At 40.6% G+C, this 22,384-nt stretch overlaps 2 protein-coding genes across 3 annotated transcripts in view; both read right to left on the bottom strand.

The window, feature by feature from the left end:
* The window catches only part of GOLPH3L (golgi phosphoprotein 3 like), a 52,507-nt gene extending 36,266 nt beyond the window's left edge, over positions 1 to 16,241 (bottom strand). Inside the window, exons 1-2 of the mRNA XM_036273652.1 lie at positions 16,065 to 16,241; positions 13,859 to 14,053 (exon numbers count right to left, since the gene is read on the bottom strand). Of these exons, the coding sequence (XP_036129545.1) occupies positions 13,859 to 14,041 (183 nt within the window). The 5' untranslated portion in view covers positions 14,042 to 14,053; positions 16,065 to 16,241. The remainder of the gene's footprint in view (positions 1 to 13,858; positions 14,054 to 16,064) is intronic.
* Positions 16,242 to 17,653: 1,412 nt separating this feature from the next.
* The window catches only part of HORMAD1 (HORMA domain containing 1), a 30,050-nt gene continuing 25,319 nt past the window's right edge, over positions 17,654 to 22,384 (bottom strand). The window contains exon 13 of one of the 2 annotated variants that reach the window (XM_036273004.1): positions 17,654 to 17,753. In XM_036273004.1, coding sequence (XP_036128897.1) covers positions 17,673 to 17,753 — 81 coding nt within the window. In that variant the 3' untranslated portion in view covers positions 17,654 to 17,672. The remainder of the gene's footprint in view (positions 17,754 to 22,384) is intronic. The other variant, XM_036273005.1, reaches the window with a different exon arrangement.

The following is a 22,384-nucleotide window of genomic DNA, read 5'->3' as shown; positions in this document are numbered from 1 at the left end:
ACAGTTCTCTTAAGCTGTCTTCCTGTTTTTTAATTGTTTTTTCCTTTTGGATTTCTGATCAGTTGATTTTTTTCTACCCTGTCTTCTAATTCAGTGATCCGGTCCTCAGCTTCCTCTATTCTGCTGGTTAGTCCTTCCGATGTATTCTTTTTTTAAATTTTTTATCCTCACCTGAGGACATTTTTCCATTTTTTTTTTGTTCAGATAGAGCAGGAGGGAGAGAGAGGAAGAGAGAGAGAGAGAAACATCGACGTGAAAGGGACACATCGATGGCTGCCACCCGCATGACCAACCAGGGCCGGGGACAAACTGCAACCGAGGTACGTGCCCTTAGCGGGAACTGAACCCAGATCTCTCTGTACCGCAGGCCGACGCTCCAACCGCTGAGCCAAACTGGCCAGGGCCCAATGTGTTCTTAATTTCTGCTATGTCATTCTGCATTTCCAACTGGTTGGTTTTCAGTGTTTCTGTATCTTTACTCATGGTTCTGATGTCCTTACGCATGCTGTTGAGCTTCCTCAAGATCATGGCTCTGAACTCTACCTCTGATAATTTGCTTAGCTGCATTTCATTTATCTAATCTTTGATAGAGTTCTCTTGTTCTTTCATTTGGGATTTCTTTGTTTCACCATTTTAGCTATCTCAGTGGGTTTTGGAGCCTGCCAAATTTTCCCTGTGGGTGTTGGTGTTCTGCTGTTTGTGGCTCCTTCTACTGGGTTTAGATGAGCCTGGGTGGGCCCACGTTAAACACCACTGTCAAGTCTTACTTTCCTGGGTAGATTTGCAAGCCCAGGAAAGATTCCATTATCCTCTAGTTTTTTCCTGGTGGCTAGTAGTCTCAGTTACTCAGTGCCTTGAAATGTAGCCCTGGTGTTCTGCATAAGAGGATTTCCAGAGGGTGGGATGCATTTCTTTGCCTCACCTAGGAAAGGCTGAATCTCCGAGGGACGGGGCTGCTCCTTTTTCCCACAGCTCGAGGAAGGAGCACATCGGCCACTCTCCTTTGTGGCTGCAACTCAGCAAAAACTCTGAGTGCCCTCCAAATCCCAGGTGTCCCCACAGAGTTCCAGCCCAGTCTGCCCTCCCTCTGCCATAGCCCCCAGGTGAGTGGTTGTGGCTATTTTAGCGCTCCATCCCGGTTCTCTGAGCTGTGGAGCGGGCTTGGTCTTTATTCCCCAAGGGCGCTGCTCACAGCTAAGACTGCTGCTGTCTCTGGGCTCCCAGCCCGCCACCCTCTCATGTCTCCGCAGATCCTACCAATGTCCCTGGTTATATGGTCCTGTCCTGCTGCTTTTCTGTTGCCTTTTTTCTAAAGATTTGTCTTTATTTTAGTTGTAATTTCTGTTTGGTCCTGGGAGATCGTCTGCATAGCTTCTATTCACTCCGCCTTCATTTTCACATCCTCTATGCCTAGCTTAGAGGATTGCATGGGTTGCACAAGCCTTTCTGGTGCCCCCGCACCCTGCAGGTCCCACGGGTAACTGGATCGCAGCCTCTTTGGAGACCCAGCTCTATGTCTATGTTATGGGCTGCTGGGTCGCACAGGCCTTTCTGGTGCTTCAGCACCCCGCAGGTTCTGCGGGTAACTAGATGGCACAGTCCCTGCTGGGTCGCACTGGCCTCTCTGGTGCTTCAGCATCCCACAGGCCCCGTGGGTAACTAGATCGCATAGTCCCTGCTGGGTCGAGGTCCTCTCTGGTGCTTCAGCACCCTTCAGGTCCTGTGGGTAATTGGATGGCACAGTCCCTGCTGGGTCGCACAGGCCTCTCTGGTGCTTCGGTACCCCGCAGGTCCTTTGGGTAACTAGATCACACAGTCCCTGCTGGGTTGCACAGGCCTCTCTGGTGTTTCAGCACCCTGCAGGTCCTGTGGGTAACTGGATCGCACAGTCCCTGCTGGGTCACACAGGCCTCTCTGGTGCCCTGGCACCCTGCAGTTCCTGCGGGCGGGCACCTGGATCACACCAGTCTCTCTTGGGCACTGGATTCCCACTTCTTTTGTGGGCTACTGGACTGCATAGGCCTCTGTGGAGCCCCAGGTCCCGCTGCTGGTGGCTAGTGAGTGCTGCTGCCCCGTGGGGCTCAACTCCTGCTCAGCTATTGCTATAGTTTTTGAAGATGGGTCTCAGCTGCTGGTCTGTGCTTCTGTTGCCTTGGAATAAATGTCTGCTCCCCAGCCTTTGTTGCTAGGGGTATATCTCAACTCTGATTGAGCTGCTACTATGGGGGATGGTGCTGGGCTCCCAGCTGTCCACGGCTTCCATGACCGGCACCTTGGGAGCTCCACTACTGTGCACCGGTCTGTGTTGACACAGTGTCCACTGGTCCGATGGTGCCAGGTGTGCTGGTGGGCTTAGGTTGCTGGGCCCTAGCCGCTCCCACTGCCTCCTCCCAGGGAAGACCTGGGATCTTCCAAAATGGTGGGACCACCCCATGGTGCAGGGAGAAGCACCCTGAAGGACCGCTTACCGCGGTAGCCAGCTGCTCTCGTCCACAGCACAGGAACTTTCTACTCCACGTCTCTGCACTGCTCTGGTTGGTCGTCCACCTTCATGTCCACTCACACTCTCTCACACACTTGCTCACTCACCCTCCCTCTGGTCCTGCCCGCCACCATCTTTTCAGTTCTGAGTTTTTTGACATCAGGGCGAGAGCTATAGGGGCATCTTTCTCCCAGACAGACGTGCTGGGAGAGGCTGTTGTTCTTTTGGTGAGCCCTCCCCCCACAGGACCGGCAGACAGGCGCCATATCTGGGACTCCAGCAACCTGGCACACACAGTTTGCCCTGCCCTGGTGATTCCCTGAGGCCCTGTCCCACCCATCTTTTGGGCCCACCCAAGCTGTTTCCAATGGCTTTACCATAGGATTGACCTGTCTTGGATCCTGCTTCAGATTTTCCTAAATTCTCTCAAACAAGCAGCATCTGGTCTCAGAGAGCCCCATACCTCTTGTTAAGTGGCCCCAGGCCTGGTATGAGAAGCAACCAGCTTTGGTTCACAGCTTGGTTTTGCCTGAGCACCTCCAAGACCAGCACAAGAAGCAGCTATCTGCAGACTGCTTTGTAGCTTATGCCTGGTGGCTGACCTTGCCCTAGAGCCAGCACACCCAGTGAACAGCTTCAGACCATGTCAAAGCACCACCACCCAACCACTTCCACAAGTGACACACTCAATGAAAGGATTCAGTGGGTATCAGAGCCCTGCTGAAGTAAGTCTTGCTCTGTGTGGTGGTTCCCTGCACAGCTGATTCGCCAAGGTAGTCAAAGGCCAGAGGGAAGTGGGCACAGCCAGTCCTTGCAGCTGACCATCCTGAGTAAATCTCTCCTGTTAATGTGCCAACAGCAATCAAGACTCAATTATAACAGAAGGGTGTACAGTTCACACTAGGGGTGCACCTCGAAGGCTCAGCTGGGGGATCAGAAAGGCTGTGCCACCTACTACAACAGACCACCCTATGAAGTCTAGGAGACATAGCGACCCTACTTAATACATAGAAACAAACACAGGGAAGCAGCCAAAATGAAGAGACAAAGAAACATGTCCCAAATGAAAGAACAGAACAAAACTCCAGGAAAAGAACTAAACAAAATGGAGATAAGCAATCAATCAGATGCAGAGTTCAAAACACTGGTTTTAAGGATGCTCAAGGAACTTAGTGAGAACTTCAAGAAAGGGAAAACTTCAAGGAACGTAGTGAGAATATCAACAACATAAAAAAGGACCAGTCAGAAATGCCAAAATCACTAACTGAAATAAAGAATAATTTACAGGGAATCAATAGTAGAGTAGGTGAAGCCAAGAAGCAAACCATTGATTAGGAATATAAGAAAGCTAAAAACACCCAATTAGAACAACAAAAAGAAAAAAGAATAAAGAAAAATAATGAGGACAGTGTAACAACTTCAAGCATACCAATATTTGCATCACGAGGGTGGCCAGAAGGAGAAGACAGAGAGCAAGAAGTTGAAAACCTATTTGAAAAAATAGTGACAGAAAACTTCCCTAAGTTGGTGAAGGAAACAGACATACAAGTCCAGGAAGCACAGAAAGTCCCAAACAAGGTGAACCCAAAAAGGCCCACACCAAGACACATCATAATAAAAGCGCAAAAAATTAAAGAAAGAATCTTAAAAGCAGCAAGAGAAAAGCATTTCGTTACCTACAAAAGAGCTCCCATAAGACTGTCAGTAGATTTCTCAAAAAGAAACATTGTAGGCCAGAAGGAAGTGGCAAGAAATATTCAAAGTGAGGAAAAGCAAGGACCTACAATCAAGATTACACTATCCTGCAAAGCCATCATTTAGAATTGATGAACATATAAAGAGTTTCCCAGATAAGAAAAAGCTAAAGGAGTTTATCACCCCCAAACCAGTATTATATGAAATGCTGAAGGGTCTTCTTGAAGAAGAAGATAAAAAATATGAACAATAAAATGGCAATACATACATATCTATCAACACTTGTATCTACAAACCAAATGAACAAGCAGAACATAAACAGATTCATAGATATAGAACTTTTAGTTGATTTCCCTATGGAAGGGAGGTTAGGGGGATGGGTGGAAAAAGTGAAGGAATTAAGAAGTACAAATTGGTTGCTAGACTGACGAACTTCAAAGGGAAGGGGGGGCAGTAAGAGATAAACCAAAGAATTTATATGCGTATATGCATAACCAATGAACACAAACAATAGTGTGGGAAAGGCAAGAGAGGGGTGGGAGCAGGGAGGAGGAGGGTCAATGGGGGCAAAAATGAGGGATATCTGTCATACATTCAATAAAGATAAATTTAAGAAAGAGAAAAAAATAAAAGTAAATAAAACCCACAAAACCTGACAAACAAGTCCTTCTGATACACTTGCCCCAGTTAGCAATAGTTACTGACAGATTTATTGTTCATTTTCTTCAACCAAGAAACTAAAAGGTCAGGTAGTGAACTATATTAAACTTACATTTTTATTTTTTCTTTGTAAAACTGATTTTATTTTATATTTTTAAACTTGAGAAGAACACACACATATGCACCTGCACACACACACACACACACACCTCAAATCTCTGTTTCTCTCTGATAAATAAATTCATCATTATTCTTTATATTTGTTTGTCTCAGGTTAATGAAAGGCTTTATCTAAAAGCAATTAGTACAGATATTGTCATTTAGGTCAGAATATGTAATGTCAAAAGGGAGGAAGCTTGGCACAACCCAGAGTAAAAAAACAAACAAACAAAATAAAAATAAAAATAAAACGAAAAGTTTAAGCAAATAATTCTTACAATCTCTAGTCTTGATTATTCTCATATCATCTCATCATCTTGTTCCTCTACTTTTTTAATTAATTTATTTTTTAAATTTATTTTTTAATTTTTTATTATTTTATTTTTGTCACAGATGTTTCTCCTTTTTTTCTCCATTGACACTCTCCACCCCACCGCCACGACCCCATCCCTGGCTTTGTTGTCCATGTCCATTGGTTATGTGTACATGCATATAAGTTCTGTGGTTTATCTCTTCCCTCCCCTCACCATCCCCTCTTCTGAGGTTGTTAGTCTGTTCCATGTCTCTGGGTCTACCCTATTCCTCAGACTGTTATGCTCATTATATTCTACAAATAAGTGAGATCATGTGGTATTTGTCTTTTTCTGCTTGGCTTGTTTCACTTAGGATAATACTTTCCAGGTCCCTCCGTGTCGTCTCAAAGGATAAGAGCTTTCTTACAGCTGCACAGAACTCCATTGTGTATATGTACCACAACTTTTATATCCATTTGTCTACTGATGGACACTTGGGCTGTTTCTAGATCTTAGCTATTGTAGATAGTGCTATGAACATGGGGGTACATATATTCTTTCTGATTGGTGTTTCAGGCTTCTTCTTAGGGTATATTCCTTGAAGTGGGATCACTGGGTCAAATGGCAATTCAATTTTTAATTTTTTGAGGTAACACCATAGTGTTTCTATAGTGACTGCACCAGTCTGAATTCCCACCAGCAGAGAACTTGAGTTCCCTTTTCTCACACCTTTGCCAACACTTGTTGTTTGTTGTTCCTCTACTTTTCATCTCTTATCTTAGTTATCTGCTGTTAGGTAACAAATTATCTCTAACTTTAAAAGCTTAAAAACAAATGTTTATTATCTCACACAGTTTCTGAAGATCAACAATCTGAGTCAGTCTTGTACTTGTGGCTCAGGATGCATGAGGTTGTGGTTAATAAACTTTCAATCTTTTTTTGTTTGTTAATCCTCACCTGAGGATATTTTTCCATTGATTTTTTTTTAGATAGAGTGGAAGGGCTGGGGGGGTGGGGGGAGAAATAGTGATGTGAGAGAGACACATTGATTGGTTGCCCACCCTGCATGAGCCTGACTCGGTTGGGGATTGAACCTGCAACCCAGGTGCATGCCCTTGATTGGGAATGGAACCTATGACCCTTTGGTCTGAGGACTGACGCTCTTAACCACTGAGCCAAACAGGTCAGGGCTAATCTTTTAATCTTTTAATTTTAAGAAAATGTTTTAGGACTGAGCAAATTTGAAAGAGCAGCATTTTCTCTATCTACAGCCATTCACTGAGAAGTTGTGTACTGACTTACTGATTTTTAAAAATGTATTGATTAGTTTGCTGAAATTCAGCTTCAAAAAGCTTGACTTTCTAGTCTCCCATTGCTAATAAATTGTGAGTGAATTATAACCAAAGCAAATTGTTAGTAGCTTGAAAAAGCTCAGTATTAACATGCTTTATAATTTAAGATAAGCCCAGCCGGTGTGGCTCAGTGGCTGAGCGTCGACCCATGCACCAAGAGGTCACTGGTTTGATTCCTGGTTAGGGCACATGCCCAGGTTGTGGGCCTGATCCCCAGTGGGGGGCATGCAGGAGGCGGCCAATAAATGTTCTCTCTCATGGATGTTTCTATCTCTCTCTTCCTCTCCCTTTCTCTCTCTCTCTAAAATCAATGAAGAAAAAAATTTAAGATAAAAGTTTTATTCAGTCTGCTTTATCATTTTTTTATATGTATAAACAGTGGCACTATTTTAAAGAACATAACTGATAAGTACTAAAATATTCTTAGTAGCACTGTTGATAATGGACTCCTGAATGTCCATTAGCCAGTAGAATGAATGGTGGTATATTCAGATAACGAAATATACTGCAGTGAACTGAATGAAATTATATTATATGCAACAACATGGATGAATCTCAAACGTCATACTGAAAAAATATATACATAACAGTATTAACCCAATAACAAAACGTTTAAAAATGGGTAAAACTAAAATACTTTGTTCAGGGATATGTACACATAAAACTACAGGGAGGAAAGGCAGCATGTGATTAGAGAAGGGCACAAGAGGATGTTGATTATACTCTATTGGTGGTGGTTACATGAGTGTTTGCTTTAAAGTACTTATTAAATTGTATATAAGTATTTTATACACTTTTCTAGATATGCCATATTTCACAATTTTAGAAAAGTTAAACAATAAAATATATAACTGCATCTTCTACTCTGCTTGGCACTTAAACTTCAAAACATCTGAGTTTAGCCTTGGTCAGTTTGGCTCAGCGGTTAGATCATCGGCCTGTGGACCAATGAATTGCTGGTTCAATTTTCTGGTCAAGAGCACGTACCTCGCTTGCGATTTGTCCCCAGCCCTAGTTGGGGTCATTCGGGAGGCAATCAGTCAATGTGTCCCTCTCTCATCGATGTTTCTCTCTCTCTCCCTCCCTCCCACTCTATCTGAAGATAAATGGAAAAATATCCTCAGGTGAGGATTAAAAAAACAAAACAAAACTAAAACATCTGAGTTTATTTAAAAGAGATAGGATGCTTTCAAATATCAGTGGTTATTCCAGTTTGGGTTATTCCAGTTTCAAATCTACTGAAATGATCACAAGCATCCAACTGATGTTCTTTTTTCCTACAACCTGTCTCTCCTCACAGACTAACTCTTGCTCAGCTTCAAAATCCAGGTTAAGATTTATCACCTCCCAGAAATCTTTCCCAAAAATCTCTTCTCTTTCGCTCTCCTACTACCCCTTTCCACCAGACACCTGAGTTAGGTGTCTTTCCTCTTCATTCCTTCACTACTGTTTTTTTTTTTTTATCTTCACCCAAAGGCATTTTTTCCATTTTTTTTGTTCAGATAGAGTAGAAGGGAGAGAGAAGAAGAGAGAGAGAGAGAGAAAAACATCAATGTGAAAGGGACACATCGAGTGGCTGCCTCCCGCATGACCCGGGGACAAACTGCAACCGAGATATGTGCCCTTAGCGGGAACCGAACCCGGGTCTCTCTGGACCGCAGGCTGACTCTCTAACCACTGAGCAAAACTGGCCAGAGCTCCTCTTCATTCCTTCAGTACCCAGAGCATAGCATATGGTCTGCTGACTTGACCAATTCCATCCCACCTCTCCAGCCACTCCCATGCCACAGACTAAATGATCTTAAAAGCAGAAACTATTGTATTTGTTCTCTTTCAATGTCCAGCACTTGACATAAATGAGACATTTGATAAATTTTTGGTGACCAGTCCTGGCCAGTTTGGCTCATCAGTTAGAGCACTGGCCCTCAGACCGAAGGGTCGTGGGTTTGATTCCTTGTCAAGGGCACATACCTTGGCTGCAGGTTTGATCCCTGGCTCCAGTTGGAGCTGAGTGGGAGGCAAGCAATCAATTCACATAGATGTTTCTCTCTCTCTCTCCCTATTCTCCCTCCTCTCCCACTCTATCTAAAAATCAATGGCAAAATTTGCTTAGGTGAGGATTAAAAAAAATTTGGTGACCAAACGAATGAATGAAAATATATTTTCATAATTCCAATGAATAATACTTCTTGTCAATTTTTACTTCAGTAACATGAAAAATATGATGAAAAGCTTTTATGTCCCAGTGCATTGTAAGTATTCAATAAATGGCATTACTGATAAAGCATTGTAAAAAAGGAAAGAGGATTAAAAATAACTATCCACAAGCTAAAAATATTGCCATCAAGTCAAAAGCATTAACAGGTAAATTTTTAAATAATAAAGATTCTCATAAAGGGGAAGTTTTAAATACACTATCAATTTAATTAAAGCATTAATTGTCCATGAGTCAATAATATCTATAGCAAAATTCTTATTACAGGCAATAATGACAAATATACAGGATCTTGATTTCAACAGGAAATAAATCTATTTTATTTATTCAGGCTGGGGCTCAAACTTAATTTTCTCAGTTGAGGTCAGTGTTACTGAACTGAGGTAACATATATTTTAAGTGTACTTGAAAAGTTAGATTCTTCAATATATATTTAAATTTCTTGATTATTTTGACTAGACAATAATATATATATATATATATATATATATATATATATATGTTTTTATCCTCACCCGAGGACATTTTCCCATTTTTTGTTCAGACAGAGCGGGAGGGGGAGAGAGAGAGAGAGAAAGAGAGAGAGAGAGAAACACTGGCGTGAAAGGGTCACATCGAGTGGCTGCCACCCTCACAACCCAACCAGGGCCGGGGACAAACTGCAACCGAGGTACGTGCCCTTAGTGGGAACCAATCCCGGGACTCTCTGGACCGCAGGCCAATGCTACAACTGCTGAGCCAAACCAGCCAGGGTGAAACTTAATATTTTAAAACCAGTCTATGGCAGCTACTCCTCAGAAGAATCTTAAGAAAGGGAGGATAGTAATATTTGACAAGCAATCTGACTATATGACCTGCCCTCATTCCTTTCTAGGCCTACAGTTCTTAAAGTGTTAATCTCTTTGTATTGTCTCCCACTTACATACTTTTGGAACAGATGTAATTTTTTAAAAATACATCTTTATTGATTTTTTAGAAAGAGAGGAAGGGAGAAAGATAGAAACATCGATGAAGAGATAAATCTATCGGTTGCTTCCTGCACGCCCCCTACTGGGGATTGAGCTTGAAACCCGGGCATGTGCCCTGACTGGGAATTGAACCGGGACCTCTCAGTCCTTGCGATGATCAATCCACCGAGCCACACTGGCTGGGCCAGATGTAACTTTTTAAAATTATAGTATTGGGTACTAAACAGAGAATCGTATGAAAATCTTCAGCAAAAGTTAACTTTGTGACTTTGGGATACAAAGTTTAACATTTAGGATTTTTCTTTGACATGTCAAAAACTAAAACCATGTAAAACAAGAAGTAATATACATAGTAAAACATATACTCAGAAATATCAGAGCAAAAATATCACTAAGTCCTTAATTTGACACAAAAATGAAATGAGCTTTGCTGTTTTCATTAGGCTAACTGGCTTTTACTTAAAGGAAGGAGTATGAATGTCTCTGCCTAGAACTCAAAATCCTCCATACTCTGAATCTAATATGCCAATTTTGATTCTCATTGTTCTCCAAGAACACAACCTATTGTTTACTCAGTTATCTCTCAAACTCATCAAGTTCATGATACCTTTGCTTACTCAGGTTCCCTCATCCACAATGTATTCCCTTTTCTCCATTTCTATTAATCCTACTCATTCGTTTTTTGTTTTTTTTTAAATCCTCACCCGAGGACACTTTTCTGTTTTTTTTTGTTGTTGTTGTTGTTATTGTTCAGATACAGTGGGAGGGAGAGAGAGAAACATCGACATGAAAGGGACACATCAAGTGGTCACCATCCACACGACCCAACCAGGGCTGAGGACAAACTGCAAGCGAGGTACATACCCCCAAGCGGAAACTGAACCCGGGTCTCTCTGGACCGCAGGCCGATGCTCTAACCACTGAGCCAAACTGGCCAGGGCAATCCTACTCATTCTTAAAGGCACAGCTTGTTTTACTCCCTTCTATTCTTCCAACCCATGGTGGTCTCTCCTAACTTCAACTCCCTTGACTCTTATTGTTCTAAAATGGAAAAACTTGCTGTTTTCTACTTCTTTAAAAATCCTTTTAACTGTGAAATATAATGCACACATAGAAGAGTACATAAAAGAGAAAAACAATGAATTATCCCTAAGTCAATATTCATAAAACCTCCCACAAGTACAGAAACAAAAATCTGTTTAGTACCCAGAAAGCCCATGATTTTCTTTTTTTTTTATTTTATTTTTTATCCTCACCCGAGGATATTTTTCCATTTTTTGTACAGATAGAGTGGGAGGGAGGGAGAGGAAGGGAGAGAGAGAGAAACATCGATGTGAAGGGACACATCGAGTGGCTGCCACCCGCACGACCAACCAGGGCCGGGGACAAACTGCAACCAAAGTACGTGCCCTTAGCGGGAACCGAACCCGGGTCTCTCCGGACCACAGGCCGACGCTCTATCCGCTGAGCCAAACCGGCCAGGGCCCATGATTTTCTTAATCACTAAAACCCCCTTCCCCCTCTGCACACAAAAATGTAACCACTATCCTAACAACAATGGTAATCCCTTTTCTGCTGTTCTTTATAGTTTACTATCTATAACATGGAACCCCAAATACTATATTTTTTTGAATTTTATATATATAAAATCAATAATATGTATTCTTTTGTGTCTGGATTCCTTTACTGAATATTATATAAGAATTATACATGTTTTGTAACAATATTCATTTTCGTTCTAAAAATATATTTATACTCATTTAATAGACAATTTTTATCCATGCTATTATTATTTTTAATGTTTTTATTGATTTTTCTTTCTTTTTTAGAGAGAGAAGAAGTGAGAGAGAGCTATAAACATCAATGTGAGAGAGAAACATTGGCTGCCTCCTGCATGACCCCCACTGGGGATCAAGCTGCAACCCAGGAATGTGTCCTGACTGGGAATCAAACCAGGACCTCTCAGTCTATGGGATGACACTCAATCCACTGAGCCACACCAGCTGGGCTATTTTTTAATTTATTTTTTGTTAATCCTCATCCAAATATTTTTTCATTGGAAGGAAGGGAGAGAGAGAGATACATTGATTGGTTGTGATCCCGCACAACTAGAGCCAGGGATTGAACCTGCAACCCAGGCATGTGCTCTTGACCAGGAATCAAATTTGTGACTCTCTGGTCCACGGGCCAATGCTCTAACCACTCAACCAAACTGGCCACGGCTCCATTCTACTATTGATGGACCTTCGGGTTATTTAATCTTAAAGAAGTATGCCTATTACTTGGCTGGTGTGGCTCACTGGTTAAGCATCGACCCATACACCAAGAGGTCGCTGGTTCAATTCCCAGTCAGGGCACATGCCCAGGTTGTGGGCCCAATCCCCAGTGGGGGGCATGCAGGAGGTGGCCAGTCGATGTTCTTTCTCATCAATGTTTCTATCTCTTTCTCCCTCTCCTCTTCTCTCTCTAAACTCAGTAAAGAAAAAATATTAAAAAAAATAAAAATGTATGCACATCTTGTCTCCCCAGCTAGAATACAAATTTCTTGGGGGCAGGAACCATATATACTATTTTACAGTTACTTTAGTATTTGTATAATGCTAAGCATATATTGGGTGTCCCCAATCATACTAAATATTGCTTAAATAAATCTACAAGTACTTTGGGAGATAAGAAAAAATAAGTAGAGCTGGAATTCAATGTAACATTGTTAGAGATAGTTATGTAACTGACATTTTGGAAAAACTATTACTACTATTACTGCTACTACTATTATTTTAACATATTCAAAGGTTTGACCTCTCCTATTTATTTACACCCAAGGATTTATCCTTTCTTACTCTCCTCGAGACAACTGAAAGCCAAAAACTTAATTTATCATATTCAAAAATAAAATTAGAACAATTATAAAGGCAATTACTATTTGCTCATCTTTGTACAGTATCTCACCGATATGTTGAGTACCCACTATGATTATAGTTCTAAATGAGCTCCTTTATTTTTTGTTATTCTATTTCCTTAAGTTTATATCAACTATTATAAATTTTTTTCTTTATTGATTTTAGAGAGAGAGGAAGGGGGAGGAAGAGATAGATAGAAACATCGATGAGAGAGAACATTGATTGGCTACCTCCTGCATGCCCCCCACTGGGGATTTGGCCCACAACCTGGGCATGTGCCCTGACTGGGAATCGAACCAGAGAACTCTTGGTGCATGGGTCGACATTCAACCAGTGAGCCACACTGGCTGGGTACAACTACTATAAATTTAAAAATACATGAAGTCCAAAGACAGTTTCTCTACAGGACAAAAGCAAACATTCTATTATCTAGGATCAGCAGGAAATTAATAATTTCTATTCAAAACTAAAACAAACAAAATACCTTTTTAGTTCTAATATGCTCTGCTTTTATAGTCAGTGAATGTTTCCTCCGTACTGTGTAAACATCTCAAAACAGTATTTATACCACCTAATCTTCAGACCTACTCTGATATTCTTCTGGAGAGTCAGTTTTGCTTTTTCATTTATTTGACTTTTTTTTTAAGTCCTCATTCGAGGATATGTTTTGCTTTTATTAACCTTAGAGAGAGAGAAAGGGGGAGAGAGAGAGAGAGAAAGAAACAAAGTATGTGCCCTAACTGGAATTGAACCCGCAACCTTTTAGTGTAGGGGATGATGCTCCAACTAAGTGAACTACCCGGCCAGGGCTGGGCCATCTTTTTTAATTTAATAAGAGATTATTTCAGCATTAATCTCACCTGAAAAACTCTAATTACAAAAACTTTACACTGTGTTACATCCTCTTAAATTTTTGAATAATTTTGTAATTAAATTACATTTCAAGTGATTACGCTTCTGGATTTTACCCTCCAAGTATCAGCTACCTTCCAAAACTCCCCATTCCCCATTCAGATGTCTACAGCATAATTCTAAGGCCAACTTAACACTAACCAAAATATTCTATTCTATTACTTCCTAAAAACATTCCAGTATTTAAGTCTTAGGATGGCCTAGCCAACCCAACTACATTACCTCTTTATCTTTTAGTCCCAGGAGCAATACTTCTTCCATAAGTGTGAGGCGAATATCCTTAGAGTCTCCGGAGTCTTCATTGTCTGGACTCCTGTCTTGATTAGTGTCTTCCTCACTTTCTACCTTCTTTTCAGAGTTCTTGCCTACTTCCATGCGACGGGCGCGGTGAGTTAAAGTGGTCATTCTGAACTATTTCTGGAAGGGTAATGAAAAAATATCTATATGTGTGCTTATGTGAACACACACATATATATACTCATTCGTACATACTAAAAATGTATATGAATAAGAAATATTTATAAACTTAAAGAAAGGAAAGAATAATGACCAGAAAAATTAAGTGGGTAACATAACACGGTATCTTTCCAAAGTACATAGCTTAAATACATAGAAGGCACTGGCAAGAAATCAAATCAGTAATCTTAAAGACCAGTAGAAATCATTTTTTAAATCTGTTGATTTCTTGTGCATAATCTATAATTCCGAAGTGACTGTCTATCATTGTGACTCCTCTTACACAAAATGAACTCTCCCCAAGTTAAATAATATGGGACAGCAAACAGCTGTGAGCACATCCAGCCCAAATATACATATAATAATTTATACAGAATTTCTATAAACATTCAGTGGCACATTATAAAACATACACAAAAAACTACAAAGTAAAAAAGTTTCAAAAACTAAATATAAATACATGCTCTAATATTTTCTTCCCAAACCCTAATGACTCAGTTCATGCACTCACTTAGGAGATCATCAGTCTAGAGAATAACACTCAGAAGATCATGTGTATCATGTGTAGTAATTCCATATAGCCAGAAAATGTTCACTATTCCTAGTTAGCCATCTTGCAAACAAAACAGCTGCCAACAAAAAATACTGGCGAGTGTTAAAAGATTAGCAAATTCTTTCTCAATTAAAAAATAAAAATCAAAGCTCATGACCTTTTATACTAAGCACTATAGTTGTTTTAAAAATCTAGTCAAGAGAAATTGCACTGTCATCTGTGATAAAGTTTGTTAGCTAACTTTGAGATAAATCTAAAGCCAGTTGTTAATAAACAATAAATATTTTTAAATCACCAATTATTTAAAAGAATATGTTTTGCAACATCAAAAGAATGCATTCGAGCCCTGGACAGTGTGGCTTAGTCGGTTGGAGTACACAGAAAGGTTTCAAATTCGATTTCTGTTGGAGTGCTTAAGGGAGGCAATCAATGTCTCTCTCTCTCTCTCTCTCACCCATCCCCTCTCTCTGAAATCAGTAAAACATATTCCTGGAGGATTAAAAAGAAACAAACAAAAATGCATTCAAGAACCTCTGCGACTGGATCCCATTCTACCTTCTCGCAATTATTTCCCATTACTCCAATTACCTACTGTGAACAAACCATTTTTCAAAAATGTGCCATGCCTCTCACCTCTACTTCTCTGTACATGCTGGGATTCTCTCCCTTTTCCCTTACTCTTTAAATTCTATTCCTTCTTCAAAGGCCTACTGAGAACCCACTATCAAGGCTTAAGTGAATCACCTTCTCATTACCCATGTCCCATGGCTGGAATTGGTCTCTCTCTCTCTCTCAGCTGTATTTTCACAAAACTTTATTTATACTTACTTACTTTAAAGTATTTATTATTATAGTCTGGCTGCCTCTCAACTGTAAACTTCTTGAGGGTAGGGATATTGTCTTCTTGGTTTTTTTTAATTTTTATTCTCCATAGCAACTAGCACAGTGTCTTTAACGTTGCAACTGCTCAATAAATATATACTGATTAAATGAATATTCAGAAATGCATGTGAACATTTAAAATAGAAATACAAATTAAGCAACTTCCAAAAGATTCTTTGTACAGGACTATATTTCAAATATAATTCTTGGAGGTAGAAAGAAGAATGAACGACGAAGATAACCAAGAAATAAATAAAATGCTTAAGGGCACTAACCTTATCTAGTACTATGAATAGGGCTTATTTCCTACCCATTCCAAGAAACTTTAAATCTTTGGGGGGAGGGGGGGATAATGGAGGATTTTCTTTGAGAAATGAATTACCTCTGGACATTTACTAGTTAAAAACTCCTATTTTAAAAACAAATGCCAAAAGATTAAATAAATAAAAACCTCCCTCTCCCCATAAAATAAAAATTTGGAGGTTTTTTTTTTTTTTTTTTTTGATCGTTAGGAAATGTATTTCCCCAGTTGCTTACCTGACGTTACTCCTGGGTTACGGCCGGAGGGAGGCTGCAGTTGGAGCTCTACTTTAGAACACCTGTCCTCCACCCCCGTCCCCCACCCCCTTCCTAGTAGGTGAAAAACTTCCCAGCCACGGAGTGAGCACAAACTTCCTGATCCTTCGCTGCGGAGAAGGAATAACACATCAGCTTCCTTAGGATCACTAGGCAACCTACCTTGGTGTTTCTTCATTGGACCAATCAGAAACCGCCAAGGTTGAGTCCAACCAATAGGAGCTTATGAGGGGAGGCTCTCCCCCCCGGCTATTGTGTTGCGATCCAGACAAACACCACTAAAAGGAGGCAGGTTTGCGTTCAACCTGACAGCTGGTCAATCCAATGAAGGAACCGTGCTAGAAGAGAGGAAAGAGGGCTGCGCTCCCCAGTCCCGTCGAACCAGCCAATCCAAGCGTTCTGTAAACTAGCTCCAGCTGCCGATCGACAGAGGTTTCTGTTGGTCAATTTCAGTGTAGCAGTGTATACTGGGACAATGAAGTGAGACGTGTTGGGATACAATAAATTTAATAATAAGTAAACATGTTAAAATTGGTTGTTTTAGACAATTGGCTTATTCGTAATTATCCTGTTCCAGAAAAACCTGATGTGGGTCAGTTTGTGGGCTTTTATTTGGTTTACATTGAACAGGATAGGTACACTTCTACCATCGCACACATACCAACATTCTCTATTTAGTGCTCGTTACTGGCAAACCCAAGTATAATGTATATTTTTAAATATGTCTGCTGAAACTCTAAGAAGCAAGCTGACCAAATTGTTAAGTCTTCCTTTTCTAAAGCAGAGGAAACAGTCAAGGCTGGAACCATGCCCCAGGTTTCTCACTAAAGGCACAGTATCTTTTGCACTACCACTCAAAAGTTCTAGGAAGTGTGCTCAACTCTTGCAAAGTAACATCTACCGAAATGATCTCAAAATTAGTGCCTAAACATTTTCTGCGAATCACATAAAAACTGGAAGCCATGAAAGAGACTAGATGCTGAACAATATTTTATTTATGCTCTGCAAAATGCCAGACTTTAAAAATCAGTCATCATTTTGTTTTGTAAAATTTTTTTAAAAAAGGTAAAGCACCAATGTTTCATTGTACATTATATATTATCATGTTAAATCACAGTATCAAAGTACTTAAGAACATTGTTTTAATAACACAATTGCAAACATAGCGAGTTAAATGGTATAGTTCAACATAAGTAAAAAGTTAATTCCTTCCAAAATGTAACACCAAAATAAACATCATTTGTTTCAAAAATGGCTTTAGAGGACCTTAAAAATCAATGTATGTTTAAAGGAAGTGTTCACCGAAATGGAATATAGATCAATATTGAGTAGATAAAAAAAGGAATCAATTATGACAATGGTACTTTTGGTTTTATTCAAAAGTTGTCTTAGCTTTCTTAGATATGTTTAAGGATCACAATATGATGGCTAAGAATTCATTTTAGTGTACTAACTGCTTAATACTACACATAAATTTTCAGAGGTAGGGCAAACACACCTTCACATAGTAATATAGTGTCCTTCAAATGTTGAGATGAATTTTTCAAATATGCAGAAGAAAAATAATGTTTATATGTGTTCCTTGGGTTCACTAAACTTTCTTCTTTTTGGCACTGACTCTTGACTAGCAGAGTCAAAGTGATGAAGAACCTGTCAAAAGAAAACAACTACTAAGAATAGGTATTTTACAGTTTATAATGTCTTTAATTTTAGATTTTTTCTTTCTTCTTTTTTAACAATTATACCTAGCATACCTCTATCCTACTAAAACAGATTACCTGGGTTCTTTAAAAATAGGGTAAATTTTATTATTGATATATTTAAATCTTCTGATGGCTGTTGAAAGTATATACTTGCAAAGTATAAAGTTTTCATTAGGGTTGTTGATAGATAGAGTTAACATTATGCCCTCAAAATAGTAAACTATTTTGGGGAATTGAGAGAGGGAAAAAGGATTATAAAATGAGAAGCAAATAGAGAAACATTCTACTTTGGTACAATGTAAGATTGATTGATTGATTGATTTTTATCCTCACCCGAGGACATTTTTGCATTTATCTTCAGATAGAATGGGAGGGAGAGAGGAAGAAAGAGAGAGAGAGAAAATTGATGTGAGAGAGACACATCGACTGATTGTGACCCACACGACTCCAACCAGGGCTGGGGACGAACTGCAACTGAGGTATATGCCCTTAGCGGGAACGAAACACGGGACTCTCTGGTCTGCGGGCCGATGCTCTAACCGGTGAGCCAAACCGGCCAGGGAGGCACAGTGTAAGATTTAAATCATGTTTTATTTTTGTATCCCTGGTACTTAGCAGTGTCTAATAGATAGCAGACATTCAATGTACATGTTTGAAAGAACGGGAAGACAAACCAGGAAAACTTTCAAGATTCCCTGAGTTCTTGAACTTTGATTTTTCTGGAAGAAACTTACAAAGGATAAAAATTGAATTATTATTTTGCAGAAAAAAAATCAAGGCTTAATACATTGGGAAAATTAAACAATTTAATATATTACTGAAATGTCAGATTATTCCACTCCCTTATGATATGTAAATTGATAATAGTACTAACCTATTATATATTTGAGATTACCCCTTTAACATTTGGTTTTTAAAAATAGTTTTAATTTTTCAGTTGTCTAATTTTAACCTACTAATAATACTAAAAATTCTAGTTGAAAAAGTATAAATATCTATCTCAGAAATGACGAATATATTATCTCAGTAAAATAAGGTTCCAAATATAAAAGAACTGTTATAGGATTTAGGTCAGGAAAATTTTTTTTCTCCTAAGGTACTAGGAAGAAATGCTATATACATATATATCTCAATGAGCTGCTTCCTGCAAACCCCTCACTGGGGATCCAGCCCAAAACCTGAAACCGGGGCATGTACCCTGACCAGGAATCAAACCCGGACCTCTCAGTCCATGGGATGACGCTCAATGCACTGAGCCACACAGGCTGGGCGAGGAAATTATATATATATATATGTGTGTGTGTGTTTGTATAATTTTTTATCCTCACCCGAGGACATTTTTCCATTTTTTTGTTCAGATAGAGTGGGAGGGAGAGAGAGGGAGAGAGAAAGAGAAAGAGAGAAACACCTATGTGAAAGGGACACATCGAGTGGTCGCCACCCGCACTACCCAACCAGGGGCAGGGACAATCTGCAACCGAGGTATGTGCCCTTAGCGGGAACTGAACCCGGATCTCTCTGGACCACAAGCCGATGCTCTAACCACTGAGCAAAACTGGCCAGGGCAATTTTTAAGGAAAATGTAGATTTGGTAACTTATCTGTTTATACTTTAGTTTTGATCTCTAGAAAGCTCAGATCAAATTTGTGGCCCAGAATGAAGCTGAATGGAAGTCCTACAACTACAAAATTAAAGAAGCAGCCACATCAAGACTGGTAGGAGAGGCGGAGGCCCTACAGGCTGGTCCCACGCCCACGTGTGGAGGATAAAAATCAGGAGGATACCTCGGCTGGGAAGGTCCTCCCTGAGGACTGAGGGGTCCCCATCCCACACCAGATGCCCCGCTCAGGGTTCCAGTGCCAGGAAGAGAAGTCCCCATAACTTCTGGCTGGAAAAACCAGTGGGAACCGAGGCTCAGGGAAGGTGACGCAGCTGGAGCCCCAGGCAGCTCCTTAAGGGGCCCGTGCACGGACTTATCAAACTCACTCCCTCTAAGCTTGGAGGGGAGGCAGCTCGAGGGGCACCACAGATGTACAGGAAAGAACTGAGCTGTTTGGCACTGGTGCGAGGGCTGGAGAGGGGGCTTTCTCCGGGACAAACGTGCTGTCAGAGGCCTTTGTTCCTTTGGTGAGCCCTTCCCTGGGGCGGCAGACAGCCGCTATATCTGGGACTCCAGCAACCTGGCTCACACTGGAAGCCCCGCCCTGGTGATTCCCTGAGGCCCCGCCCCACCCAACTTTCAGGCCCACCCAAGCTATTGCCAGTTGTTGAACCATAGGATTGGCCTGTCTTGGATCCTGCTTCAGGTTTTCCTAAATTCTTTCAAACAAGCAGCATCTGGTCTCAGAGAGCCCCATACCTCTCGTTAAGTAATACACAGAAATAAACACAGGGAGGCGGCCAAAATGAGGAGACAAAGAAACAGGTCCCAAATGAAAGAACAGAACAAAACCCCAGGAAAAGAACTAAGCGAAATGGAGATAAGCAACCTAACAGATGCTGAGTTCAAAATACTGCTTATAAGGATGCTCAATGAACTTAGTGAGAACCTCAGTGAACTTAGTGAGGGCCTCAAGAGCATAAAAAAGGACCAGTCAGAAATGATGGATACACAGTCAGAAATGAAGGAGGCATTAACTGAAATAAAGAATAATTTACACAGATTCAATAGTAGAGTACGTAAATCCAAGAAGCAAACCATCGATTTGGAATATAAGGAAGCAAAAAACGCCCAATCAGAACAGCAAAAAGAAAAAGGAATCCAAAAAAAATGAGGATAGTGTAAGGAGCTTCTAGGACAACTTCAAGCATGCCAACATTCAAATCTTGAGGGTGCCAGAAGGAAAAGAGCGAGAACAAGAAATTGAAAACCTGTTTGAAACAATATTGGCAGAAAACTTTCCTAACTTGGTGAAGGTAACAGACATACAAGTCCAGGAAGCACAGAGAGTCCCAAACAAGATGAACCCCAAGAAGCCCACACCAAGACACATCATCATCAAAATGCAAAAGGTTCAAGACAAAGAGAGAATCTCAAAAGCAGCAAGAGAAAGGCAGCTAGTTACCTACAAGGTAGTTCCCATAAGGCTGTCAGCTGATTTCACAAAAGAAACTTTGCAGGCCAGAAGGGAGTAGCAAGAAATATTCAAGTGATGAAAAGCAAGAACCTACAACGAAGATTACTCTATCCTGCAAAGCTGTCATTTAGAATCGATGGCCATATAAAGAGTTTCCCAGACAAGAAAAAGTTAAAGGAGTTCATCACCACCAAACCGTTATTATATGAAATGATGAAGGGTCTTTTTGAAGAAAAAGATAAAATATAAACAAACAAAATGGCAGTGAAGACACATCTGTCGACAATGGAATCTACAAACAAAATGAACAGGCAGAACAGTAACATTCTCATAGATACAGAGAACATTTTGTTGGTTGCCAGATGGGAGGGGAGTTGGGAGAATAAGTGAAAAAGGTGAAGAGATTAAGAACTAGAAATTCATTGCTAGACTGACAAACCTCAAAGGGAAAGGGGTTGGGGGGTGGGAAGAAATAAACCAAAGAACTTATATGCATAACCAATGGACACAGACAATAGTGTGGGAAAAGGTGGGAGGGGGGCGGGAGTGGGGAGGAGTGGGTCAATGGGGGAAAAATGAGGAACATCTGTAATACATTCAACAATAAAGATTTAAAAAAAAATTTGTGGCCCAATTTTAGCTCTATAATAAATAAAATTGCCTGGCCCTGGCCGGTTTGGCTCAGCAGTTAGAGCGTCGGCCTGCGGTCCGGAGAGACCCGGGTTCGGTTCCCGCTAAGGGCATGTACCTCGGTTGCAGTTTGTCCCCGGCCCTGGTTGGTTGTGCGGGTGGCAGCCACTCGATGTGTCCCTTTCACATCGATGTTTCTCTCTCTCTCTCTCTCCCTCCTGCTCTATCTGAACAGAGAATGAAAAAGTGTCCTCGGGTGAGGATAAAAAAAAAAAAAAAAGAAAAAAAGAAAAATAAAATTGCCTGAAAAATTTTAAAAAATGATATTATTTTTTAAAAATATATGTTTTTATTGAGTTTTTAGAGAGAGAGGTAGGGAGAGAGAGAGAGAAATATCGGTAAGAGAAACATAGATCAGCTGCCTCCTGCATGCCACCTACTGGGGATGGAGCCCAAAACCCGGCATGGGCCGACAGGGAATCAAACTGGGACCCCCCAGTCTATTGGATGATGCTCAATTCACTGACTCACATAGGCTGGGCTAGCCTGAATATTCTTGTACTCTCATTTTCTCATTCTACTCATATTTTCTTGATACTGATTTTTATTTATTTTATAAAGTCCTCTAACTACTTCAACTCATTCATATCAGACATTAACTTTTTTTTTCTTTATTGATTTTAGGGAGAGAGGAAGGGAGAAGGAGAGAGAGAGAAACATTGATGAGAGAGAACATCAGTTGGCCGCTTCCTGCATGCCCCACACTGGGGATCAGGCCCACAATCAGAACATGTGCTCTGACCAGGAACTGAACCAGCAACCTCTTGGTACACGGGATGACACTAAGCCACATAAATTAATAAACCAATAT

Source organism: Molossus molossus, unplaced genomic scaffold (genome assembly GCF_014108415.1).
Source record: "Molossus molossus isolate mMolMol1 unplaced genomic scaffold, mMolMol1.p scaffold_m16_p_20, whole genome shotgun sequence".
Taxonomy (NCBI): Eukaryota; Metazoa; Chordata; class Mammalia; order Chiroptera; family Molossidae; genus Molossus; species Molossus molossus.
Note: the sequence above shows the minus strand (reverse complement) of the source record. Positions and strands in the feature narration are given on the sequence as shown.